Source organism: Oryzias melastigma, linkage group LG11 (genome assembly GCF_002922805.2).
Source record: "Oryzias melastigma strain HK-1 linkage group LG11, ASM292280v2, whole genome shotgun sequence".
Classification (NCBI taxonomy): Eukaryota; Metazoa; Chordata; class Actinopteri; order Beloniformes; family Adrianichthyidae; genus Oryzias; species Oryzias melastigma.
This window is the reverse complement of record NC_050522.1, coordinates 19,175,386-19,196,770: the sequence shown is the minus strand read 5'-3', so window position 1 is coordinate 19,196,770 and position 21,385 is coordinate 19,175,386. Positions and strand designations below refer to the sequence as shown.

At 44.2% G+C, this 21,385-nt stretch overlaps 1 protein-coding gene across 1 annotated transcript in view; it reads right to left on the bottom strand.

Moving 5' to 3' along the window:
* The window catches only part of hivep1 (HIVEP zinc finger 1), a 42,612-nt gene that overhangs the window by 2,252 nt on the left and 18,975 nt on the right, over window positions 1–21,385 (bottom strand). Inside the window, exons 3-7 of the mRNA XM_024295423.2 lie at window positions 10,138–10,191; window positions 3,226–8,834; window positions 2,071–2,204; window positions 1,818–1,993; window positions 649–750 (exon numbers count right to left, since the gene is read on the bottom strand). Of these exons, the coding sequence (XP_024151191.1) occupies window positions 649–750; window positions 1,818–1,993; window positions 2,071–2,204; window positions 3,226–8,834; window positions 10,138–10,191 (6,075 nt within the window). The remainder of the gene's footprint in view (window positions 1–648; window positions 751–1,817; window positions 1,994–2,070; window positions 2,205–3,225; window positions 8,835–10,137; window positions 10,192–21,385) is intronic.

Below are 21,385 nucleotides of genomic sequence, written 5' to 3'. Positions count from 1 at the left end.
TGCGCCGCTCAGCTGACTTCGGTCTCCTGCAGGAGGAAACCCAAAGATAAACTTATTTTTTCATGAAGTGTATGTACAGAAAATTTAAAGGCCTCGTGCGGTGAAAATCGTGATTTTTTTTAAACTGCAATAAAACATTAGTTTTATTGGAAGTAAGTAATTTTCCTAAGATGACATCACACTCGCTCAGTCCAGTTTTCTATATACACTACCAACTTTGAGTGGTGGGTTTGTCTGCATCGCTGAGTGAAATCAGACAGCAGGACGAACAGTTTCATCTCCCACACTTCCCTCCTCACAGCAGGAGAGCATTCAGGGACAATGTGTGCTGCAGCAGCAGAGCCCCCCCCAACGCCCTCTCCCTGCGAGCTGCATCACAGGCGGAGGAGGGAAAAACAAACTCCACTCCTCTCTCACTCCGTTCTTCTAAAATTAGATGCAGCAATTTCCTCTTTGTAAACTCAGCGCCTGCCACCCACATGTGCGCGGCGCCGCTCGCTTGTTATTGCACCGAGGAAAGAGTTTGGCGATTGGCCTTTCGCGGCAGAACGTGCACAGAAACAATCAACAAACGAAGCACTCGGACGTGAAACGAATGAACCCAGCTCCGCAGAAGCATGCTTGTGGGTTCAGTGCGGACGGTCGTACCGGAGTCCTCCGCATCCTGATCCTCCATGGCCCCCTCAGGCACCCCCATCTCCATGCACTTCTTCCTGTGGGCCTTGGACTTCATGTGCTTGGTGAGGTTCCCTGCAAACAAGAGGACTCACATGTGGGCAGAGCTCCGACCGAAGCGCTTTACGTAAGAGCAAGCGCTCTCTGGGAAAGCTGCAAAGGTGAGTAACTGATGAAGACATTTTTAAATGAATGTGGGCTGCTGACACCCAGAGCGGCTCTGCAGAGGCGCGTGGGAGGCCAAGTTCAATACAGAACACTGAATCATTACGTCTTGGGGAGGCTGCAGAAACATTTTTAGTTTCACAGAGTGCGCTCGTATGAGAGACCAACACTTGGAGCTTTTGAGGGAAACGAACTTTAGGTTTCTGCAGAGGAAATGCATCGCCAGGAGGAAGGAGGGCGTGGACGATGACGCTCGAAGAATCTTTGGAGGATCTTTACTAACTGACCACCACTACTAACTTAAATAACTCAATTATTAATTATTTTTTTATTCTCACTATTTTCTGATGTACAGTGTTCCCTTGCTTGCAGTGGGGGTTTTGTTCTAAAAATAATTGAAAAAGGCTGTAACGCCCCTCACTACATACACTTTTCTCAAACAAACATGAACATTTTAATTATTGTTTTTTAAAACTCTAAAAGCTCAAACCTATGAAAATAAGTCCAGTGTTATAGAACAAAAACAAAGATGTGATCTTGAGAAAAAATTATGTAACTCGAACAAAACATGCCATGGAAGGGATTGATTGACAAGAACTACAGCCAATCAGGATCCAGAACGTAATGCGCTGTTAGAAATGAGCAAAATTGCACAAAAAAAAAAATTAAAAAAAATTGGCAAATCAGCGAGACTGTGAAAAATGAACCACCATGTAGCGAGGGAACACTGATAAGGAAAACTTTAGCAAATAAAAAAATGACATTTTGATGATAGAATCACGTTTTATAATAAAAAAGACCAATATATTTTATTTATTGGCAAGATGTTATCATCTGACAAGCAGTTGTAGTTTTCCACTATCAAAAAATCTTGCTGGTAATTTAAAAAAAAAAAATCACATTTTTACTACTTTAAATTGAAAAAAAAAACTTCAAAAACATAATTGAAGAGATTAGAGACAGAACCCCCTGCTGACCTTTAGTCTTGAAGGAGAAGTTGCAGTGGACGCAGTGGAACGGCCGCACGTCCGAGTGGGTGCGGATGTGTTTGCGCAGCATGCTGGGCTTCTTGCAGCGGATCCCGCACTCCTCACAGATGTACTTGCCCCGCCCTCGCCCGCGCACGTACACATACTCCTCATTGGACTTGAACCTGTGGGGTTTTCAGGGAACCTGTGAGGACGTGGAAACACCCCCAAACAACCATCCACCACTTCAATGGACGCTTACCCGCCGTCAAATATCTTGACGCGGCGCGGCTCGGACAACACCGACCCGTCCTTCTCCGAATCATGGCTGGTCTGAGCTTCTGGTTGGGGTTTGCTTCTGGCTTCAGCTGACACGGACTTCTGGGATGCTGGCATCTGCAGAAAGAGGAACTCATTGATTCACTGTGTAGACGCAAAGCTTAACCATTTTGGACTCTTGACATTACAGACAAAAACCCCTTTAAACCCAGAACCTCCAATTCAAATGATCTGGAGGCCTCATCAATGTTTGGCTCAGCTTATATTTTGGAAAACTTGACTTTAAGCACTGTAAACCTGACAATAGTTTCCTTTCATTCCACTCTTATGGTTAACGGAGTTTATGAGCTGTGAAATGAGGGAAATTGGCCCTCTTCCTGCTGAGACACATGACGGCACTTCCACTCATGCTCTTATTTTCCTAACTCCAAAACACAGATGTGGTGTTTCACGTTCATTCTGAAAAACATGTATGCAACTTTATGTTTTTGTTTTCCTAATCAAATCAACAAAAAGCTGTGGCCGCTAACATCTTCCAGCTCTCCCATTTTTAAACACTATTTTTCCTGTTCTCCTGTTTATTCTTCAGATGAGCAATTAAATTATATATTTACTTATAACATTTTATTTAATTGAGGGACTTGTTATTTAAGGGGCGGAGGCAGGAAATTGCCCATAAGTTGGGAGTTTGAGAGCCTGATTAAGAAAAAAAGAAGACCAGGAAATACAGTTGTCCAAAAGGAAAATTTAAAAAAGTAGTATAATTGAGATGGAAATGATGAATATTGGTAAATCAAATTAATGAAAATGTTGTGTTTTTAGACAATTACTGCCTTCGGTTCATATTTTCAATGTAAGAACGTGTTGTTTATTTAGTGAAAGTTTTATTTTTCTTCAGTTTATATAAAAACTGTTTTTAAAAACTAAACATAATTGTATTTAAATTGAAATTTGAATATTAAATCAATATTTAATTGAACCATAAATTGTAAGTTGAGTTGTGCAATAATCAAATTCAAATCAATTCAATATTATAACAGAAAAATCTATAATCTATATAAAATCTAAGTTATCCATATTGGCAGATTAAAGGGGGGATTTTGATAGGATGATTTCATTCAGTTGTGCAGAGACTTACTTTTAGCATGACGTCCTTCAGCTTGCCCGAGAAGGACAGGATGTCTGACTTCCAGCCGGTCCTTATGGCGGAGGTGTAGTGGATCTTTTTGGAGCTGTGCTTGGAGTCAAACAGAGACATGACCACCTTGGTGGGCAACCCGAGGGGGTTGGAGTTGTCTGTGCTGACGGTCCAGGCAGCATATGCTGAGGTTCTCAGGTCTTTCTGCTGCACGTGAAGAGGCTTCCTCTTCATCAGGAAGCACCATGTGAAGGTGGTGGTGGTCTTTAGGCTGGGGAAGGACAGCCGGTGGGCTTCCTTGGTGTTTACGGCTGACACAGACGTGGTCAGTTTCACCTGGCCAGCGTGGAAGCTGGAAGGCCGTATAAGGGATTTGGCTGGGGTCCACCTCTGCTCCTCTGGTTTCTCCTGGGGCTTCAGGTTGTTATCAGGAGGGAGGGAGGTGGCCTGACCACTTTGTGTAGTGTTTAGGACTGGACCTTTCACCTCCGTTGTCCCGCTTTTTTCGAGTCCTACTGCATCAGGAGACATGGGCTTGACCCCATCATCAGCCTCAGACTCCTTCTCCTCATTAGGTTTGACATCAGGAAGGGGCGGGGCCTCTGTCTCAATGGGACTGTCTGCCGGTTCAGTTGTACACACCTGCCTCACCAGCATTAGCTTCCTCTGGCGCGACACCTCGGACATCTTTGAGTTAAGGTATCCAGCTGACCTGCCATCCGTCAAGCAGGCCGCGCCATGCTCGTCCTTGGCACGTTTCTGGTGCTTTTCCATGTAGATGTCCAAACTGTTGGCTGGTGACAGCATGCGTTTGCTGGACGCAGTGGGTTCCTGCTGTGGGCACAACGTCACTGAGGCTAGTTTCTGCATGCAGTGCAGAGAGCCCAGGGAAGAGTGGTCTGCTGCTGAATGCGGGGCAGGAACTGCTGGACTTCGAGTCCGGTCCTGTGGGACCTCTGCGCTCGGAGTGGACAGCTGGCAGTGCTTAACGGACTGAGAAGAGGATGGGTGCATCTGCTCATGGGTGATCAGGATCTGTGGCAAAGAGGCAGTGCTCGCTTGGCTCTGCTCCAACGGCTCCCTCTGCTGCTTACTCGAAAAGACAACAGTCTGGGTCTTCACATCAGACGCCTGCTGACTGGCAACGAAGACATTCTGGATGATGTCTGAGGACTTGGAAATGCTCAGGATGGGATTGGCAATTGGAATGGTTAAAATTGGCAAAGCGATCTGAGCCCCTTGTGTAAGGTAGGAAAAGGTTTGGCTGGGACACTGGAGCTGGTATTTGGGCACAAAGCTTTTATTTTCCTCAAAGTCAGATTGTTTTTGTTGAAGATTTTCACCACAAAATGATGTCTGGCTGAGAGTTTGTTGTACCTTCTGACTGAACTGGACCTTTGCCGTTTGGTACCAGGGGTGAGGCAGACCATGGACTTGTTGCTGCTGGGTGGGGCTTCCCAGATTAATGCTTTGTACCAGTTGCTCGTGGTGTTGTAGCGGTGGCTCTGCTGCGTTTAGGATAGCAGACGCTGCTGGGGCGCGCCTGCTGACGATGTTAATTTGCTGGGATCTGTACTGACCGAGGGAGCTGACGTTAGCGATCAGAGCTTTGTCTAAAGTGGTGGTGGCAGGTTTCCGAACAGGCTGCTGACTCTCTGGGCCAATTTTTAGGGACATCTGCCGAACGAGCGGCCCCCGCCTTCTTTCAATCAGTGGTACCTGTGCAACATACCCAGTCTTGGGCTGGCCAACGGGCGACAGACATCGCCTTGGAGACACGTTGCCGCAGTCAAAAGACTTGCTTCGATAATCACAAGAAATCTCCACTGATGGCTGAGTGCAAGTAATCTGCTCAGACGCGGCACGCCTCATCATTCCCGGCACCCCGAGGGTGTTGAGGGCCGCTGGTAGACTCTGAGGTTCTGGAGTTTTACCTTCTCCTCTGGATGGACTCTCGGATCGAATTGTCTCGTCTCTGTCAAAGGAGGCAGAGATGCTGGAGCCTCGAGAAAGGCTGCTGTCCCTGCTGAGGCTTCGCGAGAAGCTGGACTCAAAACTGGACTCGCCTGATGACTGGTCCATTTGAGCCAGACGGATTCTCTTCTTCTTAGGGGGGAGCTTCTCAGCTGGTAACTTGGACAGACTCTCGCTTCTCTGGGGCCAGTTGAACTGATCTGCCGGCTTGTCTGCCGGCTCACTGGCGTGAGGTTCATGCTCCCTATCGGAGTCCTCTGTGACCAGGATCTCAGGAACCAGGATGTTGCTTTGGCGCACAAGACGAGACTGATGGACTGGGGTGGAGCTTGCACCACTCGTACTATCGCTGCTATACTCCCTCCCATGTTTTCTGTAATCATCACTTGTAGGTTTGAAAGATTTTTCCAGATAGGCATCGGTTGAGACCCCTGTAGATCTATCTTTGTGCGGACTTTTCATTTGATCTTTCTCCACAACATCAGAAGGAGATACTCTATCAAGGGACTCAGTCTCAAACGAGTTGGGTCGGCTCAGAGAATTGGTGTGTCTAATGACGGATGTACCGCTGCCTTGCCTCTGAAGGTCTCCTTTAGCAGCACCACTGATGTTCATCTCTTGAATGGGGGAGAGTCTGGACTCTGCCGTGTTCATACCTCGAGCTACAAGCTGGATCTGAGGAGGCTTTGATTGGATGTTGGGTTGCATGTCCACTATGAGCCCAGGCTGAGAGAAAGTCTTGTTTGCCAGAGCTGTTGTGGTCTCAAAACCAACTAAACATGGTGGAGTGGTGTCAGTTGGAGACTGATCATCTTCATCACCAACACTTTTCATTTTCCTTCTCTTTCTGATTGACGTCTGTTGGTCTAGTGCGCCAGTGCCGCTTGGTATGTGCTGCTGCGTGTTGACATGAAAAACGTCTTCTTCTGGTTCTTTCACAGGTAAAGGCTTGTTCTTGGGGCCATGAAGCTCTGAGCAGTAGAATTTCTTGTGGGTTTCAAAATTCTCTAACTTCCTATACCGATTTCGACAAGTCTCACACTCATACATGGTGCCTTTGTTCTGCTGAGGCCTCCTGGTTCGGTCCTGCCCGTGTTCAAACGATCTGCTCCTCTGCATCTGCTCCACCAGGCTGCTCGGCCCATGGTAGCCTTCATCCATTGAGCGAACGGTCACCAGGTTGTGCCCTTCGCCTGTTGAAAAGTCGTCCACGGCTTTTTGCCTGACCAAAGTGCGAGAGTGTATTGCGGGATTTGGGGTTGGTGGGACTGACGAGAACACCTCGTCATTCAAGGAACTAATCTTTTCATCAAAGGACTGACAGACCCTCAGAGGGTGAGGCACTGGATGGATGCTGGGCGGGGGAACCGAGTGTCCGGGTGTTGTGGGCATTGAGTTGCTCCTTGTGATTGGCAGACAGTCCATTGGTGGGTATTGATTAGGGACTGATAAGAGGAAGACATGCTTTGACTTGTCTGTGGGAGTAAACGGGGACTTGGGGATATCCGAGCTGGAACTGGATCTCCTTCCAATTGGCTTCAGATCAAACTGAAATGAGTCTTTAAAAATGTATGATCTGGGGGAATCAATGCTGCCTCTTCTAGACAGAGAAGTCCTCCGCGGCTTTACACTGTCCAGTTTTTTGTTGTCCACCACTGCCTCATTGTCCGAGATGAGCTTTGAGATGCGCTCTTCCAGAGAGCGGGCATTTGGTTCTAGCGGGGATCGTATAACTTTATCGCTTGGTGGCATTCTCTGGTCAGCTGCTACATGCATCACTGTGGGGACCACAGGAGGGATAATGAGAGGAGCGCTTTTGGTAATGTCAACATCTACTGGTGGAGTTATCTTTACAAAGGGGCTGGGGGGGCTCATGGCCTGGTCAGCACTTTCAGAGCGAGAGAAGTAGCCGGAGTCTGTGCTTCCCAAACTGCGAGGACTGAGCAGACATTTGGGCTGCTGCTGCTGGGAGAAGTCGGTCGCTTGTTGCCGTTGAAGCTGACCATGACCCCCCAGCAGAGGAGACTTGCACTGCTGCTCTTCGTCCTCGCTCACTGCGTCCAAGGAAGCACTTGTGCCATCCACCTCTTTCAGAGACGACAGGACTGTGACGTTGGGTCTGGTGGTCTGAAACTCTCGCTGACGCTGTGCAGCAGCTTGTTCAGGTGCAGCGCCAGCCACTCTTGGACTGTCTGCCCTCAGAGGCGACACATTAACTGGGTACACAACAACTTTTGGGAGTGCAGTGGGGACTTTGGGCTCATGGGCCCTTCGACCTGGGGAGGATTTGATGGATATGTCTGTCTCCACTGATGCAATACAAGCACTCTGTAAACTGCCATCAGATAATGGAGCTATATCGCTCTGCAAAGACTCAGGTTCCAGGTCTACAGCACTGCCTTCTTCATCACTGTCCCCGCTCTCCTCAGCCTCTGAATGTGCTCCAACAGCTTTGTCAGATTCCGTAGACAAAGACCCGCCTCCTGATTCAGACCGGGAGATCATTCCCAGCTTTATAGCGTGTGCGTGAGACTTCTTGTGCTTGTACAAGTTGCTTTTGGTTTTGAAGGAAAAGCCACAGGTGACACAAGGATATGGTCTCTCTCCCGTGTGAGATCTGATGTGCTTGAGAAGCACGCTGGGTTTTGCACACGCCCGTTGGCAGTATTCGCAGACGTACTTTCCTGGCTTTTTGGGCTTTTGATCCTTAGATGTCTGCTCACCACCAAAGTTCATGACGGTGGTCATTTGCACGTGGCTGCTGCCAGGCGTGACTGGGACCTGAATGGTGCTGGGGACGCTGGCAGAGAGGGACTGGCATGCGTGAACAACTGGCGGTTGACTTTGTGGCAAAGCGCTGGGACCTGAGGGAGCAGCGGTGTGACTTACAGCAGACGGCCCACTGCTGAAGTTCATGTGCAAGCCTTGCTTCTCGTTGGATGAAATGGGCAGTAAATGGGGTGTGGTGAGCGGGGCGGTACCCTGTGTTGAAGGATGCATGGCTCCCTGAAGCGCAGCTGCAATGCCGAAGAAGTTGCCTTGTTTGTCGATGTAGTATGTCTGCATTTGGGAAGGTTGGGTCTGGAGAGCAACACTGACAGCTGGCAGCGCCGTCACGTCTCCACTGAGCTGCGTTTGAAGAGATGCCGTTGATTTGCTGATGCCTGTGGCTAAAACGGAGGGGTTCCTGTCTGCCAAAGTGCTAAAGTCCGGCTCCATGGCCTTCAGAAGGACATCCAAAGGAGCACTGCTGCTGTAAGAACCCCCCTCAAAGCTGCCCTTTGGGGATTTGCTGTCTTCTGGTGGAGACTCTTTAGCCTCCTTGCAGTCTGACGGCTCTTGTAGTGATGGCTGGGAGGACGTGCTCTCTTTCTTCACCCCCTCAGCATCAGAGGGCCGTGACCCCTCATTCGGGGATGCGGCAGCTGGTTCAACATGCTGTGGTTCTTCCTTCTTGCCGGATGACGATGGAGGCTTGTGTGAGGGACTGGACGAGGATGGTGTGGTTTCCTTGGAAGGTGATGCGTGCGCTCCGGGCTCACATGACTGCAGCGGCTTCTTCACTGGGGACTTTGGAAGTTTTTGACTCTCCACAACAATCTTCTTCCTCTTCAGGCCCTTTGTGTTGTCCACAGCTGTGGAGAAGAACATGAACAAAGATCAAAAACACATTTTTACTCAAATGATCTTTGTGAGCAAAACCAAAATGAAGCAGCATTTCTTATCTGATTTGTAAATTAGACTTCTTAGAGAGCATCTACTGCTTAAGAAAGTTTGACTGTAACTGCTCACTGTAAAGGTTTTTTTTTTTATTTTCATTTCATTGCATTTTATCTATCTGATGGCTTTCCAAATATATAAAAAAAAAGATATATATAAAAAAAGAAAGTATCTATTAATAATATAACTTTTTAAAGCATAGTAAATTGTGAAAATCTTAGATTGTTATCCACCAATGAGACATCTGGAAGTCAACACTTTAAAATTGACATTGTTCCAATCATAAAACTGTAACTTTAAGCAATTTTTTTAAACTACAAAAATCAACAGAACAGACCTCTCTTGACTGACTCCTTGAGCAGAGGCTTCTGGAAAGGAACAAAAGGATTGAAACCGTTTTAACAGATTAAAAAAAAAAATGCTGACCCATACATGGGAGTCCTAACCAAAACTATGTTTATTTGACTCCAAAAACTGGTTGTCAACTTTGGCTGCTTCATTCTGTGCTCACAAACAATTAAGCGAACTGTGTTGAGATTATAGCAAAAGTTATTATATGTTAAGTTATAGTAGTTTTTAATGCAACTTTTAAAGGCCAACTCAGATGAAAATCGAGTGTTTAACATGTTCTTGTGGTATTTTTCTAACGATGGAGTACATATGTAAAGAAAATTAAGCTTAAACTGGTATTTCTTTATTGAATCCTTTTGAATCAAGATCATACAAAAAAATGCAGTTTTAGAAAAAAAAAAGTGTATCATTCTGTGACAAAGAAGCTCCTTGGTAAGTTTCCCGCGCCGAGCTCTCAGGAAGGGTGAGGAGAACGGGGGGATGGGGGGATGAGGTTGCTCTGTGCCAATAGTTCCGCCCACAACTCTAATGAACTACTGCTGCTCTGCAGAAAATATGTCTTAAAAAAACAACACAATTTTCAAAAATGTAAGCTAAAAATTGCATATTCATAATTAAAGTTTTAAAATAGACAAGAGATCGGAGTGAGACTTTAAATTTTAGACCAAAGAAAAAGGAGAGGAAGATGCAAAGGGGGTGTTTAAGGGGACAGGAGGTGGATATATAAGAACAGGATTGGGGACTTTGGAGCTACACACTGTTAATAATATAGACACAAAATCCAGGGTGTTATCAGTTTATAAGATGAGGTTTAATTTGTAGAGCTGACAGCGACACAAATGAAGGAAAGACCAGACGATGTCTCACCTTTCTGAGAAGCTTTGGGCTCTGTCAGCTGCTTCTGTGCCTCCTCGATTTTATCTGCAACAAAAGAGCAGAAGTCAGCAGGGGGATGGAGCCCGGCCGCAGCAGAGATAACAGCAGGGTTTTAGTCAGCGGATGCTCCTGCTGAGGTGGAGGGGATCAGACTCCAGACCTTTCAGGAGCAGCAGGTGGGGGCTCTTTCTGTGCTCTGTATGGGACGCGATGCTTGTCATTCCTGTTCACTGTGTCTGCTGCCTACAGAGGGAGGAGTGGGGGCTAATGTGGTTTTAGACTTGGTTCAAAATGGCCTGTTGCGTCTGCAGGAGATGCTGAGTGGACCTCATGCATGGAGCAGGCAGAGGAGGTCAGTGGATTATGACATTCAGTGTTACTACAGGCACGTCCCCCCCTCGTATTCGCTCTGCAGCCCACCGGTGATTACATAACGCTCCGCCACCCCTGCTCTGCCAAACAAAGGCTTCCTGCCAGCAGTCGAGGAGGGAGCTGCTTCCCAGCGAAAGGCGAGGAGCAGAGAGGAGAGCTCTGTTTACTTCTGAGCAAGCCCTTTTCCTGGAAGGGATTCCTTCAAACCGCAAGGAATCCCTCTGAGTGTCCTTCTGTAAGCGGACACGTTAGTGCAGAACCACCTAACCACTGCTACAGACCAGGGAGGGAGCAGCGTCAACGTCCACCAATAACAACCTCAACCCTACAGAGAGGAGCTCCTTTATTGTCTCCCTCATTATCCACACCAGAAGTGATCATCAGAAGTTTTATGGAGGAGCTGATTGACTCAAACCTCCCTCTACCCGAAGACGAACGTCACAGCGAGAAATCAATCAAAACAAGTCAAAGCAGTGATGAAAGTAGGAGCAGCAACACCTGAACGCAACACAAAAACAACCTGTTTATCCTATTCAATGAAATAAAAACACAACAAAACGTGTTTGTTTAAAGTAATTTCTATCTTTGTATAGAAATTACTGTATTATTTTATTTGTTAAGCCTAAAAAGAACATGTTAAATCTAAATCAATGTGAAAACAAGCCGATATCCAGAACTATTAATAAACTCTGTGGAATTTTTTCTGATTTTTTTTAGGTCTTTAAGTGTAAAAAAAGAAAAAAATACTACCAAACAAACAACTGGAGTCTGGAAACCACGTCCCAGCAGGAAAGGCTTTAGTTCACCGAGTCTCATGATCCTCAGATCCAAACCAACAATCCTGGCTACAAAACTTACTTCAGACTCTGACATTTCTTTGCTTGAACTGCTGCTCATCCCTTCAGAGAAAATGACTTCCCCTTTTTCATTTCTTTGTAAAACATATGCAAATGTAAAAACCGAAGCATGCAGCACTGAAGGATCTGCCGAGCGATTCTCAGTTCAAGTTTCTGCAAAACACTGTTTCAAGTCCTCAATGCAAAAAATAAAGTGATTTTAGTTTAGTGCTCTCGTTCCTGTTTTTGGATGGGATCATCATCACTGAACCCACTCGCCCCCCCAAAGCTTGTTTTTAGCTGAAGGCAAAAATCTGGAAGTGAAACCCAGCAGGTCATAAAACTGTATGAAGTCAGCATTTCGAGTTCCTCTTTACTGAGATCTGATCGGCCTTGTGGGACAGGAAGCGAGGTTCCTTCGCCTCAGGGCGAAAAACACTCATGCAGCACAGTCAGCTGACACACAAGAGGAAGTGTGGGGGGGTTACAGCGGGCTGGCTATTTACACATTAAATTCAGGCATGAGAAACTCCTATCTGAGTTTCTTCTGTTTAAATGGATGCTGTGGAGTTTTCCTGCTTCTCTAAGTCCAAATCCTCCTGATTCTTTACTGTTTTCTGGGTAAATCTATAAATTGGATTAAATTATTTTAGTGGCGTGTGGCCTTTAAAATATTTAACATTCAGGGTTTTTTTTTTGTTTGTTTGTTTTTTATTGCATTTCAAGTTGTCAATGAGCCATAAAAGCACAATCTTTTGTTGTTACTTCCAGTACATTATATTTTCTTGTTTGCTATTTTCGTGTATAAATTATTGACGTTTTACTCCTTACTTACAATTGTATCACCCCTTGTGTTAGGTGGTCATTTGATTGCAATTCCCAGTTTGTGCCACAAGATGGCACCACATTCTAAATATTAATCTAATTAGCTAATATATAAATGACTACAATTTCACATTTGTCAGAACAAGAGGATAAAAATTACCTTGAAAATAACATTTTTGGTGAAATAATCACATCTGCTGGCAGAAAAAGCTAAAAGATGGCTGGATTATAAAAGTCCTTAATAAAACTGATCCTGCTGCCGGTTTGGGTTAGCTGATCCAACTCCAGTTTGGTTTAACCCCTTTGATATCTTGTGGGGTCTAGATGACGCCACCCTTATATTGATGTGTAATCCCTCCCATAACAAAGACGGACAGGATTTCATGTCTGCCATGGACACCAGTGAACATAAAAAAATATATAAAATTCCAGGTGACCCTATTTCCAATGTAAAGCATAGCACAAGAGTGAAGAGAAAACATGGAAAACCAGGAAAATTTCACAGTCAGGACAAAAACGGAAAGAAACTTGTTTGAAAAAGGAAAATTACATCAAAATAAGAAAGGAGTGAATCAATAAATTTATAATAATGTTTGTGAATTTCACACTGAGAAGTTTAGTCTTGAACTGATCCAGATTACTCCTGGTCTGATTCAAAGTTCCTGATGGTCCTCTTAACCCTGTTTCCACTGAGCGGTCCGGCAAGGAGTGGTAAAGTATGGTTCAGTTTAATTCTGGCGAGCATTTCCACTCAGTTAAGCATCTCTTCCACTGAGCAGTTTGTTTTCATGGCTCATGCGTGGTGTAGACCACGAGTGTGCCGCTAGCTCACCCTGTATCACACTGTTGCCAAAAGATGGCGAGGAACGTTTGCAGTTCCACCGGGTCATGTTGTTGTTGCGACCATAATAGAACACTGGAAACCACAAAAACTCGAATGCTTTCAAACGTTGGAAATGTTCTCATCACTTTCTGACAATCATCAAGTGGCTCCGCCCCAGCCGCTGTGTTACATTTTTCAATGACCTAAACTGATGGGGGCCTCCAACAGGTACAGGTCAGTATGGGTCCATTTTACAATCTAAAGGTTTACAAGAGTGAGGATTAGTGGGAATAGCTATTTATCCTGATTTTTTTCTATCCTGATCAGAGATTAACTACAGTGTCCTAACATGAGAAGCTGTATTAATGTCCCAGCTGGTTTTATTCCTTTCAGTCTTTAGTCATCTTGTGAAGTGGAGAAATAATTTGCATTTCCATTGATTAGAATCCATGGAATTATTCCAGCCATACTCCCCAAAGTTTCCAGAAAAGATATAATAAGGAAAAATGCTATGGAAGAAGTCGTAGACATCAGCTGATGAATGTAATCGTCAAAGAAGAATCGGTATTGAACTTTAATAGTGAAAAAGAGGATAAAATGAATAATATTTACAGAGAGAAAATCCTGTCTTACTTTGATCAACTGAATAGATACTTTTGGGAATCTTTAGGAAATGTTTTCTGAATTTTAACTGTGGTTGCCATGCAAAAAAATAAGGAACAAACATTTTAATTTTTTAAAGCTAAACTGTGATTTTATAACAAATGTAGCATTTGTTGAAGCAATTTTGCTTTTAGAAAGTCAAACAATCTGTAATAATCCGCTTGTTGTCAGAATAATCAGTTGGATTCACAAAAAAGACAGAGAGGAGCGCTAAGAGTGCAGCTGTGAGCTCAACAAAACCACAAGATCAACACAAAAACACGCTGATTAAAGTTACAGTTCATGACCGCCACTGAGTTTTATCTCCTGAAGCAGTTGCCAGGCAACCAGCAGAACCAGAAGAAAGTTTCTGGTCGAACAAAAAGCAAAAAAATAAAAATAAAATAAAAAGTCAAAGGAAAGTGAATTGGTGAGACTGAGCCCGTGAAGACAACAGGCAGAGCAGAGAAAAGAAGGATTGTAACAAATTTATGAGCAGCACGACTGATCCATCATCAAACTGAAAGTCCAGAGCAATCTACGTTTTCAGGTTTTCCAAAAATGAGAAGAGAGGTCTTGAAAGAGGTGTGGATGACAGCCAGGACTTACAGATCAGCCGGAGTCCTGCAGCCTCGTCAGAACGCACAACCCCGACGCCCCAATCGCCCCTTCGCTCCGGTACCCGTCACGCTAGGCTGACTGACAGCTCACAGACTGTCTTTGTTAGGTTTACACCTGAGTCAGCTGGAAAAGAGGGGGCATGAAAGCAGAACGGCCCTCTCTGTGTTTCTCCCGGGTCGGCAGTGGGAACTCGGCAGAGAGGAGCGTGTTGGCACCGGCAGCGGCGTGTGTGCTTCCGCCCCATCAGCTGTGGCTCTGCCTGCGGTTTCCTCAGAACAGTGTGACGAGGAGGGGAATTCCTGTAAGCCCAGGACAGGCGGGGGGGGGAGCCGCCCAAGTTGACGTCACTAAAACCGGCTCCGGCACCTACAGGGGATCCTCCTCCTCCCAGCTCCCCTCCCTCTGTCGCTGGGGAGGAATGCAGCTCCCGGCTCGGCAGGGCAAGAGTTGTTGATGTTTCAGTTTTTGCAGAAGTGGCGCCTGAACCACAGCAGTTTAGACGAGTTTTGTTGCGTTGGTGGCTCTGAGATCACTTTCTTCTTGATCCGTCCTGTTTGCAGTAAAGTCACATTTTTAAGCCGAAAAAAAAGTTTTCTTCTTTAAAAAACAACAAACTTGCTCATCCTTCAAGGCGTCCCGTCTCCTGCAAGTAAACATCCTACTGCATTATTGGAAGGGGGGGGGGTCTACAAGACCTCTGCACGCCTCACTGATCAAAGCTGCAGTGTTTCCCACAAACCGTCGCCTCCCTCATCCTGAAATACCTCCGCCTGACTTCCTGTCCCTTCAAGGCCCGCCTCCTGATCCGTGCGGTCGGCTGGGATTGGCCACCAAATGCAGAAAAACAGGCAGTTGCTGTTTGTTTGTTTGGGACCGGGACACAGAGGACATGAGGCGGGAATTAGGCAATCCTTTCCTGATGATGTCATCAAGTACAGGAAAGTCTGCATCCTCGTGAAGTTTGCTGATCTGGTGAAAAGCGCTGTGGACGGAGAGCAGCTGCGGTGTTTACATGAGGCGTGATAAAAATAACAGGGACGGCTTCATTCAGTTCTCCAGGGAACTCCAGGGAGTTTAGGAGTAAGAGCACAGCAGGTCAACTTGGAATTGTTCCAACCTTTTTTAATGAAGCAGTTGAGGCTTCAGGCCTGTAGAAAGGAAGTTGGTCTTCTGTGGTTCAGCTCAGTCATGATGGGAAATTCTGATGATTTAGTCACAACCGACTTTAAACTTAAAGTGAGTGGGTTATTATTGTTTTAAATTGTGAATATAACAATTTTTTTAATCTGTTGATCAATTTTCCTTCAAAGTATTTTTTTTGTTTAAAACTAAAATAGATTAATAAACTTATTATGTTGAATTGTAATCAGATTACTTTGTCAAATTACCATTTTTATTAAATTTACATTGTCATTTAGAAGATGTTTTGATCCTAAGTGATTGATAATTGGACGAATAATAAATTGTGACAGAATAAACTCAGTTTTTGGTTAAAAGCATTAAAAATAAATAAGAAATTCTATAAAAATGAAAAGAACACAGTTTTCTATGCTTAGAAATGCTATTTTTTATTTATTTTTTTAGGTTTTATGTTAAGAAAAGACAGAAGAATATTTGGTCAAATCCAGCATTATTGTGAAGCTGTTGCCTCACTGTGAAGAAGCAGCCTGGACTGAGCTGGTTATCTCAATCAGGTTAATCAGGGCTCAGTGACACAGTCATCCCTCACTCGTTCAGCTTTACTCCCCTGGACTGAGGCTTCCTCATCACCGGTCAGAACCGCATGACTGAACACCAACTTACAAAGTAGTCAAGTATTTTTATACTCAAGTAAAAACTAGATCAAAATCAGCATAACATCCACAAGGTCAAAATTGTTTGAACAAAAAACAAAAGTTAGGAGTGGCCAAAATATCTGACTAAAAGCCGACTTCTGGAAAAAAAATATTTGAATTCAAAGCTTCAGTCGAACAATAAACAAGAAAAATTAGAGACACCTGGTGGCTACACAAAGTCATAACAAGCTTTAGGAAACAACAAAGACAATTTTGACATTATTATGATACTAAATAATGCCAACACTATATGTTGGAAGTCATTTGCAGCAAATCAGCAAATCTTTTGTCATCTTTTGTCAAACTTAAATTTTATACAAAAGATATGAAGTTAAATTAGGATAATGCTTTTTATAACCATTATAAAACTATGCCTGGGTTGATAAAAATCGAATCTATTTAAACTTAGCAGATCAATAATCAATTCATAAATCTAATTGATTTAGCATATAAAGCTAAAGTCCGCTAGCTAAATGCTAACGTTTCATTGAATTTTCCATAGGATGGCTAATGCTAACGCATGTACATATATATATATTTATGTAATAATTATTATTAATGTATTTCTAAACAAATGTGTCTACATGTGCAAACTGTCTCAACACAAAATTGAATTGAGAGGGTCAAAATAATAAAAATAAATAAATAAATGAATCGATCCAGGCTCTTTTGAATCGAATCGAATCGTTTTAGGAAATTATTATCGATACCCAGCCCTAAACAAAACTTAAAGATCCCAACCTTTATGCAGTTAGGAAGCAGCTTTTCTGTAGAGTTAAACCAAGAAAATGACAAAATAAAAATAAATGTAAAAAACTGTAATTTAGGAAATAAAAAGGCAAACTTGGATCAATTCTTCTATTTATGATTCAGGAAAATCATATTGACACTGACGCTGAAATTAAATGCGGCAAACAACAATGTGCCACACTAGAGCTAACTTTGATTGTGTTTGATTGCTTAGTGTTTATCAGGATTTGTATCTGCTGTGTTTCAGGCCTAAAGGAGTTCATGAAGGGGTCAATGAATGAGTGAAATGAGACTGGACTTACACAGAGGCTATTGTTTGGGAGTTACAGGTAGTAAGAGTGTCTTTTGAGCGTTTCCATCATAACGCTGCCGTTTTATTGTGGCTTCACCTCCAGGTCTGCTGCAGCGCGGGTCGTGTTTGCAGAAACACGTCTGCCGGCAGCATGCATGTGGAAGCATGACGCACGCTTGCAAGAATTCTGCGGGTCTTTTCCAGCTGCTGCTCTGACTCTGGACACGGTGCCGCCCTCGCCGCGGCCGCCGAGCCTTCCAGGAAAACTGACGAGTCTTAATTAGATCTGCAGCTTCTAAGGCTGAGCACAGCGAGCCGCTCAGGAAATAACCATCAGGGGGGGGGGCATGAGGTCACCGGTCATGTTACTGAAACAGCGGAGAGATGCTGCTCAACTCTGCTCCTCCTCCTCCTCATCTCAACAACAAGGGAGCAGAGATGATAGAGACTCAGTCGCAGCGTCATGACACTGTTTCAGTGTTTTGCAGGGATTCGGAGGTTTCAGCTTATGCTAATTGTCTCAGACTTCTTGGCTATTACCAGATGAAGCTTTCAAACTTCCCTCAGGTTCTGTGGGGTTCTTGATTGTAATCAATCAAGCTGCCAGTGAGGCGCTGCGATAGAAATCCATCTTTAATCCTGGAAATTCAATCATCTTTCATCAGTAATCAATTATCTTATTTTGGAGAATCTATTCATGTCAGCTTTAAAAAGGTCTCATGGTTTTTCCCCCTCCGCCTCTTCCTCCTGCTGCTGCTCCTCCATCAGCAGCAAGACGAGGAGGCGTTACACAACCCCTGCGAGCTGCTCCTTCTCTCCTTGTTTTTCTCCTTCTGCTTTCCTCCATCCTCCTCTTTGCCGTCTCCCTTCTGTCATCATCACATCTCTGATACTCCGCTCATCCTTTTCTGGATTCTGAGGACAGAAGCTTCAGATTCTTCGTCGGTTTAAATGTCTGTGAGATGATCAACAAGTGTGGCTTCGAACAAATCAAGTTCAGTTGGTCAGATCCATAAAACTTTTCAAATTCTATGGAATTGTTCAATTATTCTACTGCCGTCTGAAGTTATCACATCCAGTTAGAAGAGTCACAGAGCAGCTTCATTAGGTCAGATAAAGGTTCTAACGAAGTTACTAAAGATCCACTCAAACCTGATCTATCTGAATTACCTTTCTTAAGAAAACTTTGGTTTAAAAAATAAAAATAAAACAGACGCTAAAGGGTCAAAGAAACAAACCACCATCCTCCCAGACGTTTATTTTCCACACACCCAGAGCAAAACGCTCATAAACTCCACAAAGAGCGAGGCAACGAGGAGAAACTTTGACACCAGAGGAGGCGATCGGAAACATGAAGTGAGGGAAACCAGGGAGGAAACAAAGACCGCGAGGAGCTGTACCTGATCAGAAGACGAAGAGAAGCTCCACTTCAGACCCGCTTACAGCGAAACACCTGACATTCTTGAGCTAAAATCCCAACAGCAGTCGTGCACATTCCCGAACCTCCAGTCTGCCTGTGTTGGAGAACAGAGCTCGAACGCAGCGCAGCTTCTCGCTCCTCTCCTCCCTCCTCCAGCTTTCAACCCCTCCTCTGGACCAGGGAAAGCCCTCCCTGCATAATCCCGACTTCCCCCGAGCTAAGCAGCACGGCTCTGTGCGCTATAAAAAGCCAAACAAAGCAGGATGAAGCTGGAAAAACCGCGCAGCTCTTTCGTTCCTCAAACACCACGTCGGATTAGCGGCTCACCTGCCTGTAGCTAAAAATACTCCTGAACACAGCACTGATCTTAGAGGAGACTGGAGCTGCTCCTCCCCCAAATGCAGCTTCATCCGCTCAACTGTTTGTCAACAAACAGCCTCAGGTACACAATAACTTAGTCCATCAACAACTGAGGGAGGTGACAGTCAACAGGTGGTGCTGAAGAGTGGAAATATAAAGCAACAGAGCTGTAAGCAGACCACACAGAACCAGACATCTGCAGCAGATCTGATCAGATGGGTTCATTTGGTGCACATCAATCAGCTGGTCGGTCATGTGACAGGAGTTTTTTGGAATAAATTCTTCAAAAAAAGTTTCTACAACAAACGACATGGCGTCCGTTAGCTGAGGGTAAATGCACCTGAGATTGATGTATTGATAAGATTGTGCAACTCAGCAGGGGGCGCTGTGCGCCAGAGCGGCCTATCCGGTATGAAAGCTGTTAGCCACAAAGCCAAATCCTTGACTTCTTGTTCGGAAATATTTTCAAAAGACATCTAACTGGAGACAGATTAGCTCATCAAATGACCACTAGGCGGCTCGTTACTAAAAATCATTGCGATTAAGTTTTTTCACCGTGAGAATTTTTTTTAAGCTGCCTGACATTTAGTCTCCAAGGCACTTCCCCATGAGACGAGAGGTGGTAGACTTATGGCTGCAAGCTACTGCAACAAAAGTTGTTTTAAATTTAAAGCACAGGATGGAATGAAGTACAGACGCTGCAGGGCATGAGAATGTAGACGAGACAGAATCCGGGTCCGAGGTCAGAAGAAAGACTTTTTTTTTCTTAAGGCCATTGAGTCACAAACATGACTAGTAACCCAAAGCAAGTTTCTGTCTCATCTGTGCATGTTTTTGTCACATTGGTGCATATGGTGTCACATCTATGCAAGTTTTCCGCCCAATTGTCCAAGTATTCATCTGATTCAGTTACATTTTTTTCTCAGTCATGCACGGTTTCATCTAATTTATGTCTGTTTTAGTCTCGTGCCCACTTTAGTCTAATTCATGCCCATTTTTGTCTCAATTAATGCCTGTTTAGTGCTTTTTATTCCTCATTTAATTTAATTACTGCCTGTTTTTGTCTCATTCATGCCCATTTCTGCCTCACTAATGGCTGTTTTTGTCTCACTCGTGCTCGTTTTTGTCTCATTCATGCCCATTTTTTTCTCATTCATGCCCGTTTTTGTCTCACTCACACCTGTTTTTGTCTCACTCACACCCGTTTTTGTCTAACCAATGGCCGTTTTTGTCTCACTCATGCCCGTTTTTGTCTCATTCATCCCCATTTCTGTCTCACTAATGGCTGTTTTTGTCTTACTCGTGCCCGTTTTTGTCTCACTAATTGCCATTTTTGTCTCACTCGTACTCGTTTTTGTCTCATTCATGCCGATTTTTGTCTCATTCATGCCCGTTTTTGTCTCACTCACACCTGTTTTTGTCTCACTAGTGGCTGTTTTTGTCTCACTCATGCCTGTTTTTGTCTCATCCATGCCCATTTCTGTCTCATTAATGGCTGTTTTTGTCTCACTCGTGCTCGTTTTTGTCTCATTCATGTCCATTTTTGACTCATTTATGCCCGTTTTTGTCTCACTCACACCTGTTTTTGTCTAACCAATGGCCGTTTTTGTCTCACTAATGGCTGTTTTTGTCTCAATTAATGCTTGTTTTTGTCTCATTCATGCCCATTTATGTCTCACTAATGGCTGTTTTTGTCTAAATCGTGCCCGTTTTTGTCTCACTAATTGCCATTTTTGTCTCACTCGTGCTCGTTTTTGTCTCATTCATGCCCGTTTTTGTCTCACTCACACCTGTTTTTGTCTAACTTACACCCGTTTTTGTCTAACTTACACCCGTTTTTGTCTAACCAATGGCCGTTTTTGTCTCACTCATGCCCGTTTTTGTCTCATTCATGCCCATTTCTGTCTCACTAACGGCTGTTTTTGTCTCGCTCGTGCCCTTTTTTGTCTTATTCATGCCCGTTTTTGTCTCACTCACACCTGTTTTTGTCTCACTTACACCCGTTTTTGTCTCACTAATGGCCGTTTTTTTCCTCACTCATGCCCGTTTTTGTCTCACTCGTGCTCGTTCTTGTCTCATTCATGCCCGTTTTTGTCTCAATACTGTACATTTTTGTCTCATTCACGTAAATGTTTCTCGTTACTGCACATTTTTGTTACATTTAAACAAATGTGTCTCATTCATTCACATTTTTTCTCTTTTATGCACATTTTTGTCTCATTCATAGACATTTGCGCTTCATTCAGTCACATTTTTTCTCATTCACGGATGCTTTTGTCTCATTCATGTATATATATTCCTATTCTTGCATGTTTTTGTCATAGTTGTGAAGGGTTTTGTCTCTTTCAAACATGTTTTCTTTTTCTCATTCCTGGATGTTTTTGTCACAGTTGTGCACATTTTTGTCACATCCGTGCATGTTGGAGAGACACCACAGAACAGGGACAACAGAAGCTGCTCAGC